General features: G+C 36.3%; 4 protein-coding genes across 4 annotated transcripts; 3 read left to right on the top strand and 1 right to left on the bottom strand.

Moving 5' to 3' along the window:
* Positions 1–381: 381 nt before the first annotated feature.
* Positions 382–944, top strand: LOC111304501 (photosystem II 5 kDa protein, chloroplastic-like). Its single transcript, XM_022901071.2, has one exon. The coding sequence runs from the start codon at positions 491–493 to the stop codon at positions 809–811; it is 321 nt and encodes a 106-aa protein (XP_022756806.1). The 5' UTR covers positions 382–490; the 3' UTR covers positions 812–944.
* A 728-nt stretch (positions 945–1,672) lies between these two features.
* On the top strand, positions 1,673–5,621 carry LOC111304499 (uncharacterized). Its single transcript, XM_089750267.1, has 3 exons — positions 1,673–2,141; positions 2,514–2,864; positions 3,423–5,621. The coding sequence occupies exons 1-3, from the start codon at positions 1,934–1,936 to the stop codon at positions 5,318–5,320; spliced, it is 2,457 nt and encodes an 818-aa protein (XP_089606393.1). The 5' UTR covers positions 1,673–1,933; the 3' UTR covers positions 5,321–5,621.
* Positions 5,622–6,231: 610 nt separating this feature from the next.
* Positions 6,232–10,770, top strand: LOC111304498 (actin-related protein 7-like). Its single transcript, XM_022901060.2, has 7 exons — positions 6,232–6,615; positions 6,820–7,035; positions 7,612–7,753; positions 8,126–8,370; positions 9,288–9,471; positions 9,696–9,763; positions 10,420–10,770. The coding sequence occupies exons 1-7, from the start codon at positions 6,538–6,540 to the stop codon at positions 10,570–10,572; spliced, it is 1,086 nt and encodes a 361-aa protein (XP_022756795.1). The 5' UTR covers positions 6,232–6,537; the 3' UTR covers positions 10,573–10,770.
* A 2,051-nt stretch (positions 10,771–12,821) lies between these two features.
* On the bottom strand, positions 12,822–13,852 carry LOC111305859 (cytokinin riboside 5'-monophosphate phosphoribohydrolase LOG1-like). Its single transcript, XM_089750266.1, has 4 exons — positions 13,753–13,852; positions 13,586–13,656; positions 13,334–13,476; positions 12,822–13,210 (listed from the first exon to the last, which is right to left on the bottom strand). Exons 1-4 carry the CDS (start codon positions 13,808–13,810, stop codon positions 13,111–13,113), a joined length of 372 nt encoding a protein of 123 aa, XP_089606392.1. The 5' UTR covers positions 13,811–13,852; the 3' UTR covers positions 12,822–13,110.
* Positions 13,853–14,730: the final 878 nt, after the last annotated feature.

The raw sequence follows: 14,730 nt of genomic DNA, 5'->3' as shown, positions 1-14,730 counted from the left end.
TAGCTATGCAGCGAAGTTTTGGTAGCGCCTTTGCTATAGTTGGACTCACTGAATATTGTAGCGATATTTCATGCATATACTGTAGAAAAAGAGAAGACATTTCATTTCATTTGTTTTGATCCGTATGGTTGGTGCTAGCTTGTCCGTGATCCTGTTTTTCTGGCTGGCCTTTGCCTAGCAGCAAAGGATATGAGTACAGTGTAAGGGATAAATAATAAATGAAGAAAAGGAATGAATTATCTGGAGAGAGAGGCAGGAGTCCTGTTAAAGAAATTTCATGGCCACCACAGGTTTCCACCTTGATAATATGAGTGATGTGGCACTCAAATATTGGCCCAAAATTTTCTTTCGATAAGGTCTCAGATTTGGATACTCCACCAAGGCCTCATTTCTTCTCCTTCACATACCTAAACTGGGAATTTAACTAACTTGAAACACCCCCACCCCCTCGAAGTCAGAAACCTTTTGGCTCCTAAGCACCTGCAGAAAAATGGCTTCCATCACCATGACTGCATCATGCCTTGGCACCACCAGCCTCACAAAAGGGTCTCCCAGAATAGCCCACCGTAGACTTGTGGTTGCCAATGCTGCTAAAGGAGCTGAAGTGGAGAGTGCTAAGTTGAGTGGTGAGACCAAAAGAGAGTGCAACAATGGCAGGAGGGAGTTGATGTTTGCTGCTGCAGCTGCTGCCGTTTGCTTAGTTGCCAGGGTTGCAGCAGCGGAGGAGCCAAAACGTGGCACCCCAGAAGCCAAGAAGTTCTATGCTCCTGTTTGCGTCACCATGCCAACAGCTAAGATCTGTCACAAGTGAGGCACTGCTGTACGTAGTGTTTGTCTGTATGCTTACGGGTTTCTTGGAGTGCTAGTCGATGTAATTTGTTAGTGCTTGTAATATTTATCTTGGAGAAACTTAATTTAATTTAGTGCGTTATTTTGTCTGATGATCACAATGGATGTCTTGATGGTTGAGACCAACTTTGTACTTGTTTGTTTCATCATGATCACTCTGGTCTGGTTATAAGTGCCCTGGATTCTGAAATCATGTGTCCAAAACTGAAACTCACATTTCCAAGTAGAACAATTTGGATTTTGGAATAAGCTTGGTCATGCATGGTTCCGTCTACAAAAGAAAAGAAAATCTTAATTGTATTTTCATGCACTTAAATAATCTAAAAAAAAAATATTTCAACATTATTTATTCAAAGTATAAATTCTTTGAAATTTTAATTGATATTCAACTAAATTAAAAAGGCAAAAAAGACAAAAGACTGGGAGAGTAATAGTAACAGTTGTTTTTTTTTTTTTTATTTTGGTAACAAGAGAGTAGTATTTGTTAGTGGCTAAATAACATTTATTTTTATCATTTTATTTTGATAAATTTTTATATTTTTATTATATTTAAATAAAATTTAATTTTTAATTCATATTCAAATAAATTTATAACTTTCAATTTATATTTAAATAAACTCTTAATTTTTAATTTGTATACAAATAAAATTTGAATATAAATTAAATTTTTTTGAAATAAAAATTTATTTGAATACAAATAAAAATATAAGAGTTTATTCAAATATAATAAAAATATAAAACTTATTTAAAAAAATAATTGAGAGATTTTCTTTTAGTATTTAAGCTTTATTTACCCAATAAAAAAACATGTAAAACTGACTCCATAGATTGCCCACATCCATTACTAGTAACTACTAATGCGCTCCTACTATCATCCAACGGTGAATTGGAGTATGCTTAGCAGCCGTGATACGAAATTCTCCTCAAATGATCCCTAAATTACGACTTTGTCACCTCCACCAACGCTCCACTCCAGTCCACTCCGCTCCACCACCCTGTCTCTCTCTCTCACTAAAAATCCCATACATTCCCTGGCGAAACAGATTCAGACACCGAGAAAAGCACTTAAAGAATCAATAAAACCATGGAAGCACTGCACGACTACGACACTTCTTGGAGCTCCTCCTCCAACTGGTTTATCGCCTGTGGTTCTCTCCTTAATTCCGTCACGTTCGAGTCTTCATTTGCGCCAATCACCGACTCCAATCAACATGATCAAGCCGTTGATTCCGCTCGGAAATCCCCCCTTATCTTGTGCCCTACTTCACCTGATTCCGTCCCCTGCGAGATCACTAGTGAGTCCCCCAAATTTTTACCATGTTTCTATCATTATCGGTTTAACATATCGAAAGAATTATTAGCGTGTTAGTTGACGTTACTGGATAATTGGGTTTTCATTTTTCTGATGAAAGATTCAACCTTTTGAAGTTAAATCAGTAAAGTGACTTTTTCTTCTTAATTTTTTTTTTTTTAATTTGATGCTTGTTAAGTAAGCAATGTGAATTTTATTAGCATTAGGGTTAGTATATATCATTTTCCAAATTTATTAGTAGAAGTTAGTTGGGCATAAGATAAATTCAAGCAAAGGTAAAGAATTTGCAAAAATATCCCTTTTTCCAAATTATTGTATTCCTTACTCGCCTTGTGTGGATCATCTTATGCTGCAATTGCTTTTGCACAAAAACATGAACTAAGACAGGTTTATGTCCGAAGTACTGCTCGAGTATATGAAATATACTATTCTGCTAAACCTCGGAGCAGCAATGAGTATCTCTGTACTGTTCGATGTGGTATTGCCTCCAGAGATGAAGAGGTGCTTCATGCAGCCGATGTGGATGAAGCTGCTTTGGCACATATAAAGGGAGCCAATAAAGAGTTAGATGAAAAGAGACTAAAAAATGACGGCAATTCAAATATGAATGAAGTTGATTGGGTTGAAGTTAAAGCTCCTGATGCTTCTGTGCTTGATAATGGAAGCCTTGTGCCATCAAATTCTATTGTGAATTCAGGTAGCCCACAGGAGAGATTTTTTTATCTACTTGCAGATTCATCCAAGCAAAGCTTCGTTCTTTTCCCCCTTTTTAGCATTCTATGGTGTTAAACTGCATGTTCTTGGTAATTTCAGAGGGAAAAAGGGTTATCTTAACCTATTTCCGTCCAATTGGAGAAACTAATTTGTATCAACTATGAGAGTTGACTTCAGGAAAACGTCTGGAGAAAACTAGTAAGAGCTTAAATCGTTGTACATGTCCAAGACATTAGAATAGAGAAGCAATAATGGAATGGGTCAGCACTAAAGACAATTGTCAATGAAACAGAACAATTAATGAGAGAAGTTAGCATTCTCAACTTAAAGGAATGAGTAATTTTAAATGTCGGCAGGAGTTAGGCTGGAACATAGTTGCAACATGGAAATCTTAGTTTTAAGGGGAAAATAGAAACTTGAGAATAGCCTTTTCTTTTCCTTTCTTCTGTTTTTCTCCTTCCCAAACAAGAGATGTCACAAGAGTCACACTTGGACATAGAGTCATAATTGGGTCTTTATTTTACTCCAGTTCTGATTGATGAAAATTTTCAGGATTTATATGAGGCTACTGCTGAGGTCACTGATTCAAACACCTGCATGTCTGTTACTCTCCGCTTGCTTTCACTACAGAATAAAGGTTGTGTATGTGTTGGTGAACTCTATGTTTTTGCTGATCCTGTTGAATCAGCTGACTCAGAAAATGAAGTGGATCAGATGGAAAATGCAGGTGGAAGTTCTCTTATGGCAATGCTTGCTCCCACACTTTTGCAGTTATCTAAAACAGCAGGTCTCTGTCGCCGACAAAATGAAAACATGTTTGGCACAAAGGAAAAAGAAAAGACACAAGAAAATGATTCAAAGGCCATTGAACCATTAAAGTTTGCAAATGAAATCCCGCAAGAAGTAAATCCCAGTTTAGCCAATCAGCAGGAAGTGGACTTCCAGGAAGCAATTGCAGCAACTATTGAACCAAACCAACATGAGATCCCCCCACTTAAAGATAGAGAAGCCAAGGCTGATGTGTCATGTGGGCATATTGAGATATTCCTGGATCAGCTTGTTTCTCGAGTCAGCAGAGTAGAAGATCTCCTATTAAAGTTTGAAGAGAATATGCTAAAGCCCATGAGGAGCATTGATGCAAGGCTCCAGTGTGTAGAGCTGCAGCTTGAAGAACTCACTAAGAAACCTAAGAATTCTGAATTGCCATCTTGTGCAAGATATTCTGCTCCTGAATTTTCATGCCACGATTCAGATGATTACACTCCCTATAACATTGGAAATGAATCTTCATTTCATGATTTATATGCATCACGTGAGAAGGATATTTCATCATCTATCAAACCTGATGAAACCATTTATTCTGCAAATGCTAGCCACTCATTCCCAAGTCTTGTAGTCACCGCTCCTGAATTTTCTAATGCTGATGATGAGGAAGATAATCATATATCCGGAACTGGTTCTCCTAAGGATAAACCAAAGCAGACTATGTCAATTGATGATGCATTTGCATCTGCCATTGCCAGTTTCCTGTCTTCAACTTCAATTGACCTTCAGAAATATACTCAAGCTCTTCCTGTAAAAGCCCCTGAATTTTTACACGAAGAAGATGGTAGCATTGACAAGAAGGTGTCACCAGAATCACATTTTCATGTAACATCTGAACCTTGCCTTGACACAAGAGATGGGATGGATTCAATGGTTGCATCACTGTCCTCCAACTGTCCTTTAGAGAGAGTAGGGGAGGCAATGTGCTCTCTTAATGATGTTGATTCTGAGCAAACAGCTAAAGAAGTTGCTGAATTCTGTCAAAGGCAAGGCACTTGCCATGACACAGTTGACTGCGTGGTTACTCCAGCCAGACTTGATATGCACCAGATAGTAGGGGACGTGGGAAATGGGGAAGTTAGCAGTGGAACAAGCAAAATTTTTGTTCTTGATGAAGCTGATATTCTGAGTCAATTCCTTGAAAATCATGTTGATTATGTTTCTGATACCAGTGAGGAAAGAGATCCTCCTGCAAACATGGGAATTAAAGCAGAAGTCAACAAACAAGGTCCTCATGAAGAATTGCTGCAGAATTTACTGGAATTATCATATGCTTCTTCTGTAGTGGATTTGGAAACTCCAATTCTGGATGTAAAGTTTACTTCACAAGACAACTCCAATAACAAGTATCCCCTTGAAGCCCTATTGTCTGACATGCCTGCCACATATGCCGGTGCTTCTTGTTCTAAGAAAAGTGATGATGATTCTCAAGGTGGTGAAGAGTGTAACTTGATTTCAGTAGGGGATGGGGAGCGAGCATCGCCTGCAACTAATGGTCATTTTTCAGTGGATTTGGATGGTTACGGTTCGAGCAATATGCCTTGGAACTGGGAGGTTGAAAACCTGGCGGATTATCATGCATGTAGCAACCGGGAAATTTCGGCAGCAAGTCTTATATGAAACAGAAGTGCTAGTTGTGTCCTAATGTGGTTTTACGTGTAGTATTTTAGAATCTTAATCTTGATTGTTAATTAGTGTACAGGTGGTAGCTTGAAAACGCAGATCGATGATGGTTTGGTAACAGAAGTGAGTTAGAATTCAATGCTTAGTGGCTTACTGATTGGTATGTGCTGCTGGTATAATCTATTTAGGATTTAAACTGCTCTGACCCTCTCTCTCTCTATTGGTACATTGTCCTTTTTTTTTTACAACAGATACTTTGCTTTCAAGAAATGGAATTTTCCACATCGCCGCTTCTGAATTTCTGAAGGGACTCCTTGTTAATCAAATCAAAGTTTCAAGCTACATACTACTTTACTAGTTAATAAGGGACCGTGCTGGTGATACGTGTCCGTCTTGGGGATAATCCTACTAAAAAGATAAAATCATTGCATGAATACTTTATTTTTTTTATACAAAAAAGTCAAGAGATATGAAAAGAAAATTTATAACGGCGGGGATATCTCACTTTTTAAGGGCGATTAGTTTACAAATTTTTAGATTTTGAAAAAAAAAAATGATATTGAAAAAAATAAATAATATTTTTAAATTTGTTGATTTTAAAAAATATAAAATTTTAATATTTGATTAAAAAAATAACATTATCTAATAAAATATTTTATTTTATTTTATTATTTTTGATAACATATAACAAACATAAAAATATAAAAATAATTTATTTATTTATTAGTGAACCTCTTGAATAGTATAATTTTTGAATAGTATAATTTTAGTAGAAGAAATCACATTTTTAACAATTTCTTTTTTTTTTTTTTTTTCATTTTACCATAGATTTGCCATGGTTTTAAATTTACTTGTGAATAGATTTTATTGAAATATATATATATATACACACACACACACATTACAACTACTAGTAATATAAAAGTGCTCGTAAGAAGGAAAAAAAGTATGAATAGATTTTAAAAGAGGAATAGGTGGTCTTTCCCCGCTAAGAAGAAAAAGAAGCAAAGGCTAGCTTAGCTAGTAGCAGCAAGTGTAACAGTTACTCACTGGCACTTGTGCCGTCCCTCAAGTGCATCATCCATTTCCGAGAGAAGAGCATCGGCATAATGTTCTAACTAAAACCCTAGTCATCAAATCTAGGGTTTTCCCCAACATGTCTCTCTATCTATAGATTGATAATTAGGGTTTTGGTTTTGGGCTGGTTGTACCAAATGGAGGCGGCAGTGGTCGATGCTGGATCCAAGCTCCTCAAGGCGGGACCCGCAATCCCAGATCAGGCTCCCTCCATGGTATGTTTGTTTTAACACCTCCACCCTAATAATAGGTAATGAAACACCAACAAAGAAAAATAGAAAAGAAGGTTTCTTTCGAAGGTTACTCAAACCAAAATGTAGCTTTTAAGTGTCCTCTCTTCTCTTAATTTGTGTTTTCATTTTGCTTGAATTACTTGTATGGTTTTGAGGTATTGCATATTGAATTTGATTTCTGGTCAGATAATTCCTACTCAAATGAAACGCATGATTGAAGATGGATCCTCAGCTGATAATTCACTGGTTGAAGATGTCACTGTTGATCCTGTTGTGCGAGGATTCGTTAGAGACTGGGATGCCATGGAAGATTTGTTGCACCATGTTCTATACACTGGCCTTGGATGGGAAGTTGGGAATGAAGGACAAATCTTGTTTACTGATCCACTTTGTACTCCCAAGGTTAGCCACCTTTATCTTTTTCATTCTATTCTTGTTACTCTTGGCTTTTAATTGTTATAAGGGATTGGCAATTGTTAAACCACTTTGTAATACCTCCCCCTATTCCCTGCCATGATCATTTTACTTTTATTTAGATGAAATGAGGTAACGAATGCAGCTGGAGCCTATTTGACGCCGTTTGAACATGCAAGAAAAAGTGTTTTTATTGGTAGAATTCTCTTTTTTTTTTTTTCAAAGTGTTGTTAGATTGAATTTATTTATATCAACTAAGAATATATTTAATTTGTTTATAAAATTGTGAACCATGTTTGGCCCATCTTTAACCTTTTGGAATAAGAAGCTGCTCACGAAGCTGGGTCAAACATGCAAGTATGAAGGATCGTATGTTGTCATTGTCATATATTTTATTGCTCTGTTGCTCGTGTTAGGTATTGGTTATAGTCAAATTCAGATCATAGGCGTCAAACTAATTTCTGCTACCGCTCTTTTGCCCTAACATTCTGGCCAAATCTGTTATTCTTTGAGGTTGATTACCATGTAATTAAATGGTGTAAAAGATAACTAATCTTTTTCCAGGCTGTCAGAGAACAACTAGTGCAATTGCTATTTGAAACTTTTAATGTCTCGGGATTTTATGCGTCAGAGCAAGCAGTGTTATCTCTGTATGCTGTCGGGCGTATTTCAGGTTGTACTGTTGATATTGGTCACGGGAAGATAGGTATGTACATGTATGCCTTTAAGCATGTGAGGTTTAATTTTTTGGCTCCTTGGTTCTATACTCGTGTATGTCATGGACAAGTTAGAATCTTTTTACTCATATCAGCGAAAACCCAACCAGCATGCTGATGAGTACCAAGTTCTTTTACAAATGCATAAGACAATAAATAACAGCCTTGAATATTGAGTAATTCCAGGAGGTGAAGACAAAATCTCTTACCGGTTAAGTGTTTAGCATACCTCATAGAGTTTGAATTTAGTTGTGGATAATAGATCATGAATCACTTTCAATTGGGTTTAAGTTGCAAATACTTTGACATATTAATTTAATTGATTTTCTGTTCTGCCATGTGAACTTTGCTCTTATGAACAGACATAGCTCCGGTACTTGAAGGTGCTGTCCAACAAATTGCCTCCAGAAGATTTGAAATTGGAGGTATTGATTTGACAAAGTTACTTGCTCAAGAGCTCGGTAAAAGTAATCCTATGGTGAACCTCAGCATCTTGGATGTTGAGAAAATAAAAGAGCAGTACTCATGTTGTGCTGAAGATGAAGTTGCTTATAACAGAACCGTTAAATCATGTGAGACCGAGGAACATACCCTCCCTGATGGACAGGTTTGTTTTTTCCCTTTTGCTTTCTTTCCCCCTTGTTTAAGTGTCTTATTTTCCTTAAATCTTACTGTAGATCTGCTTATTATCTCTCATATTATTATTTGAAGTATGTAGAAGATTGACATAAGGAGTTATGGCTGCAAGAAATTTGCATATTATACCCGAGAAAAAGAAGTAGAATGTTCTTAATATGGTTCAGTAACTAGAATGAAAAGGCCAGGAAAGAGAGAAAGATAATAAAAAAAACTAAGGATAATGTATAAAGATGTGATTGCCTTTCAATTTTGTGGAGGTGAGCATTTTGTGATTTATTGTCATTAGTTCCATGTCTGTGTCAGGCTGTGTTGTAGTCAATCATTTGCTATGATGGTTTTTATCTTCTAGCCGTTAAATTCAGAAAGACAATACAAAATAGAATCAGCAGAATATGGTCAGAAATCAGACTACTGCAAGGCAAGGGGACTTATCAAACTGAACAAGGAAACACCTCTTCTTCTTATCTGCTTTTTTGGTTCTATGGTCGTTTTAGTTTTATGCCCACATCTTAAAAGAGATTTATGATCTTGCTTCTTGCAATTTGGATTTTTGGAAAGCTAAATGACAGGTTTATCAAGAACCAGAATAACTTGGCCTGGTTTTGGGGAATAGCTTAATGCATACTCTATGAGTTATTCGGATATCCAATGAATTCTAGTCTATAGAACTTTAATTTTTCAAATTTAATAAGATGACAGTTGCCTCACTAAGTGGACTTATTTACATGCATTATTGGTATTCCTTGCTTAAACCCATAACTTATCTATACATTTATCCCACTAGCTTATTTTTCAGCATGCCCCATGTTTTCTGGCAAGCTTCTGTATTTAGGATCTTCAAGTTGTTGTCTCTCTGATTGTAGAACTTTTGAAATCGCAATTCAGGTTATAAGAATTGGAAGAGAAAGATATACTGTTGGTGAGGCATTGTTCCAACCATCCATATTGGGTTTAGAAGCTCATGGAATTGTTGAGCAGCTCGCTCGTAGTATTTCAACAGTTTCTTCTGAGAACCAGAAGCAACTGCTAGAAAATACTGTCCTTTGTGGCGGGACTACTTCTATGATTGGTGAGAATCATATACCTTGATCATTGTGATGTTTGGATAATGGAGGGTTATTTCTGGATCAATATAAGACAATTGTCAATAATACTTTACATAGGCATGCTCATAGCCATGACATACGATTCATTAGAATTTTGGATGCAACATTTTGGTGTAGTTATGTTAATAGTTGCATGTTGACTTTTTGCTTCACAGCTAAAAACACATTTGTCCACTGCTTACCGCAGGTTTTGAAGATAGGTTCCAGAAAGAAGCAAGCCTGTGCTCATCAGCTATCCGTCCTTCTCTGATAAAGGTAACATATTACGTGACGTGGGTAAGCTAGTACTATATTTGGTGATTCTCAAATGGTGTAGGGGTGTAATCGAGTCAAATCAAGTTGATACAGTAAAAAGCTCAAGCTCAACTTGAAATTTGCTACTCAACTTGAGCTTGATCGAGTTTTAATTTTCAAGCTCAAACTTCACTTAAGATAAAAATCGAGTTACTTATGCTCGCTCAATTAGGCTTGTTTATCAAATAAAAACGAGTTCGATTGCCATGTTTGACTCAAGTTCGATTATTTATGTTTAAACTTGAGTTTGAATTGATATATATATATATATATATATATATATATATATATATATATATTAGAGTAAAATAGTAATTTCAATTATAATAATAAAAATATATATTAAAATATAAAATATCGATTGGACTTGCTAGCTACTCGAGCTGGATTTCAGGATGCTAAAATTCAACTCGTGCGATAAGTTTAGTTGTTCGAGCTCGAGCTTAGCACGACAATGATCGAGCGGAATTCGAGTTTTACAGTTGAGCCTGAGTAGTTTGCAAGCATTTATGTATTATTTGCACCCCTGAAATGGTGTAGAATGTTGGTAAAATACATCTGTAATAATCATGTATATTTTGCTTTTTGTGTTAATCTTTCTGAGTTTTTGACTGCAGCCTCCGGAGTATATGCCAGAGAATTTGACAATGTATTCAGCATGGGTGGGAGGTGCAATTCTTGCCAAAGTGGTGTTTCCACAAAATCAACATGTAACGAAGGCAGATTATGATGAGACTGGACCTTCTGTTGTTCATCGAAAGTGTTTTTGATTAATTTTACTTGCGTGAGCTAAGTTCTTGTTCGCAGCTTTCTGTCTGTATTATATTATGATACTAATGGCTGTAGAAAAACCTGAAATAAAAAATTGTCTTTAACTGGTAAAGGAAATTGCACACCTAATGTTACTGATATCAGTGTATGTGAGTCGGTACTCTTTAATTTCAAGGATCAGCACTGGCTTGCTTCAATTTATCAAGTTCATCAAAATTGCTGTGTGCAACCTTCATTACAGAGGACTTTTTCCTCTGCTTGTATATGATTCTTTTTGCCTTGAACGTATATTTTATGGTGGGCTAATATATATGATTGTGAAGAGCCCGTAAATGAATCCATTTGATAGTACTCTCTGCTGCTTTATTGTTGTAATTGAAAATAAAATAAATTTTTTGAAGGCGTTGATTTGAATGCTTCGCAGCTGCTTCCTTGTCTTAGTCATTGACATTATGTTTGGTATGGAAGAAGTAAAATAAAAGGAAGAGAAAAGGATGAGGAAAGAAGAAAGAAAGGATAGGTTTGGTAGGAAGGAAAGAAAAGAGAGAAAATAGAAAAAAATTTGAGAAAAGAGAAGAGAAAGCAGAGGAAAGAGTTATTTTTCGACGTGTTTGGGAAAGAATGAAAAATAGAAAAAAAAAAAAGAAGATTAGGATAAAATTATAAATAAAATTATTAATTTAAGTAGAATTAGTGTTTTCTTCTTATTTTTAAAAGGATTCTATTTGAAAAAAAAGCGACAATTCATTGTTTTTTCTTTTTCTATTTCACTCTTACCAAATGATAAAAAAAAAAAAAAAAAATTCTTCTACTGATTTTTTTTCTTTGCATATCCTAAATCCTCTTTGAATTGACCCCATTTTGCTAGTGTTCGGTGTGTGCACAACCACATATAGCTATTGTAACTGTTAAATAATGAGAACTATAATTACTGACGTGAGGGACTTGAGTTGGCAACTTACGTAGATTAAGACGTCTCCCATCTGTCCTACATTGTTTGGTCCTCGTCAGTCAAGTACTGAATCCATTTTCCCTTTGTAGAGCTCTGGGTGCAATTTTTTACGCAGGTTGCTGCCAACTTTTTCACCTGTGAGGCTGTTCTGCTATTGGATTAGGACGCGTCTCTGCTAGTGCCCAATTTCACACCACTTTATAAGCAAGTTCTCTATGAACGGTTCAAGTGATGTACTGAATTAGCGTTCTTCACGAGTCATGCAGAGCTCATCTGGCTTTGGTTGGACCATCCTACATCATCTAGACATCTTTGTCCCTCTTATTCATTATTGATTGGCTCCAAGACCCCATTGGAGCTTCTTTCCCACTCTTTCTAACTATTGCTCCTTGAGAAGAGCTAGAAGATTTAACTTCTCTTTCAAGTCAAGTTCCAAAAGATGATCCGCGGCTAGATCATGGAAGCAGGAAAGTACTTTCTTCTCCCCTTTTCAGGGGGAACGGGCAAAAACCGTTGCCCCCATTGGATCCCTGCAATTTGGGATTCGAGAGCTTTACGTTTTATGAACCATTTACACTAATTCTTTGAGGGAGGAAACGAGGTTAATAACCAGAAAGGAAATCCATCTTCTTCTATTTTGGTGGCATGATTTTTATCCTGCTGGACATCTACAGCTCGAGTTCCAAACCCCAAACCGAAGCTTCAGCTAAAATAGACATTTTTTTTTAACGTTTTAAATTGTAACTTCGATTGGTTCTTTATTATTGTTAGTATATCAACATGTCAATCCCAAAAATTGAACATTTCGGAACCTGTTTTTCAAAGTTATTTCTAATCCAGAGCCTGTTTCATAAGCAATGCTCGGGTTTCTTTTTGTTAATTTGAATAAGGAGGTGTAAAAGTTAAACTTGGTGTGATCAGACACTTGGTTACCTCTTCATGTATGAGTCTGATTCTTAACAGTGAGTTTTGGCTGCATAGTCAAGAAGGAAGAGTAAAACTCTTCTGATTGTCAATTTGTAAGATCATAGAGGATGAAAAGGCTCTAAAGCGGAAAAACAATCAAAACAATGTGAAAGGTGCCAATTATGCAGTGGAACCCAAGTCTACAGAGCCACATCGATCTCTCAAGCCAAAATCCAAAGGCTTCCCATTCGCACATTAGAATCTGATTCATAACTTGCCACACAGTAGAAAAGCAAGTGGACAATGCTCTTGCTTCTCGGCATCTCAAGTCTCAACCCTATACAAAAAGCCCCACAAAACAACAACCATCTATGCTTCTCTTCTCTTTGCCCCCCGACCTTGTCTCAAGCCATATTGCAAGCTTTTTTTAATAGTCAATGGTTTTTTTTTCTCAGAATTTCTCACTATTCAATTTATTCAAATGGAGCTGCAACATATACACACACACACACACACACCATGATTCATGGCTATACAAATTGGTAATCAAGATTTGGGATCTCAGGATTTTTTCCCCCAGAAAGATAGAGAGTTAGGCTACCTTGGCTGTCCTTTTCTTTTGATTAATATGGAACTACACCAACATATAACTTATGCATATATATAAGATCGATAAGATTTAAGAGCGTAGGGTTTCCCCGCTTCCAGTAGACTCTAATAATTGGTCCACTTCCCAACTTTCTCTGGATGCAACCTTGTCATGCACTGGAGCGTATTCCGGCAAAATAATATATCATCCCATACTATTTCCTGCAATATTGTTCTGTCATCGTCTCCTCTCCAATAATTCAACATATACGTTTAAAAATTATATAAACACTGTATAAGATGAATATACCACCTCCATTTTCCTGAAAAGTTCTTCAGCTGTATCTGCAATAATCACAATATGTCTTGCGGAACTGTCAATGAAACCTTCTTCAACTCCCTTGTCAAATAAAGCAAGCAAGCTGTTATAATACCCCCCCACATCCAATAATCCAACCTGTTACACAGATTTCTTTCTTTTAAAATGCAAGAAATTTTAAAGCTATGATCTAAAAAGACCAAACTTTTCAACAATTACAATAATATTAAAAGAAGACCAAACTCACCGGCTTCTCGTGGATTCCTAATTGAGACCAGGTTATCATCTCTAACAGCTCTTCCATGGTACCATAACCACCTAAGCAAGTACAAATTTTGATTCAATTTGTTTAAAGATAATTTATACCATATAAATTATCCAAGAAAATTATTGGGAATTTTATAGGAAGCATACCGGGAAGTGCAATGAAAGCTTCAGCTTGTTTTGCCATTTCTGACTTTCTTTGATGCATGTCTGCAACTGTTTTCAGTTCTCCAACAGTTTCGCCGGATATCTGCAATGAATTCTTTTTCCTTTTTGGTGAATAGCTTTCAGCTTCATTGTTTGAGATGCAAAAATAGGAAAAGCATGCAACGTGAGGAATAATGGGAATATCTATATACGATAGTACTTCACGGGGCAAAAGAGCTTTCGGAATCACTCTACAGGAATCCAAAAGGATAAAAAAAATAGGTAAAATTTTCCCACAAGAGCGCAAAGAGTATATATAATATATTACATATGCATCAATTATAGAGATAAAAGGTGTACCCAAGTACGTGGCAACCACCGTTAAAGACAGTCTGAGAGAGATCAAACCCATTAGACCTACACTTCCTCCACCATAGACCAAATCAATCTTTCTTTCAACCTAGGATATGAAAGAAACGTCAATCAACATACACATGATCGATGTCAAACTCAAAACATATAGCAGATCAGTGGGTGATACATATGCGTGCAAAATTAATTTCCAGAATTTGAGGACATAGTAAAGTTAATGAAGGGACGAAACAAATGGAGACTTTCCTGTTGGGACTATAGTACATATGATATAGAGCGCTACCAACTGTTTTACTACCACAGAAAACACAAATTCTTTTGAACCTCCGTTTCTTTTTATTTGTGGTGGATGGTCTTTCTCTTTCCATTCTCCCAAGAAGATATTTGTAAAAAGATCTAGAAAAGAGTAGTGGAAAAAATGATGTTTGAGCAAGAGACAGAATTCAAATGCAGAAGATAATAGATATATGTTGGAAGGGAGGCAGATGGAGAATGGAGATACCCCTCCACTGCTTTTGAAACTATACAGTAGCCTACACCTTTTATCACGGTCATCAAAACACTTCCTTTTGTCTGGTTAAACAAGTACTTTTTGTTGGAGAAGTGCCC

This window comes from Durio zibethinus, chromosome 21 (assembly GCF_047325235.1).
Source record: "Durio zibethinus cultivar Kanyao isolate XHJ-2024 chromosome 21, ASM4732523v1, whole genome shotgun sequence".
NCBI lineage: Eukaryota > Viridiplantae > Streptophyta > Magnoliopsida > Malvales > Malvaceae > Durio > Durio zibethinus.
This window is presented reverse-complemented; position numbering and strand designations above follow the sequence as displayed.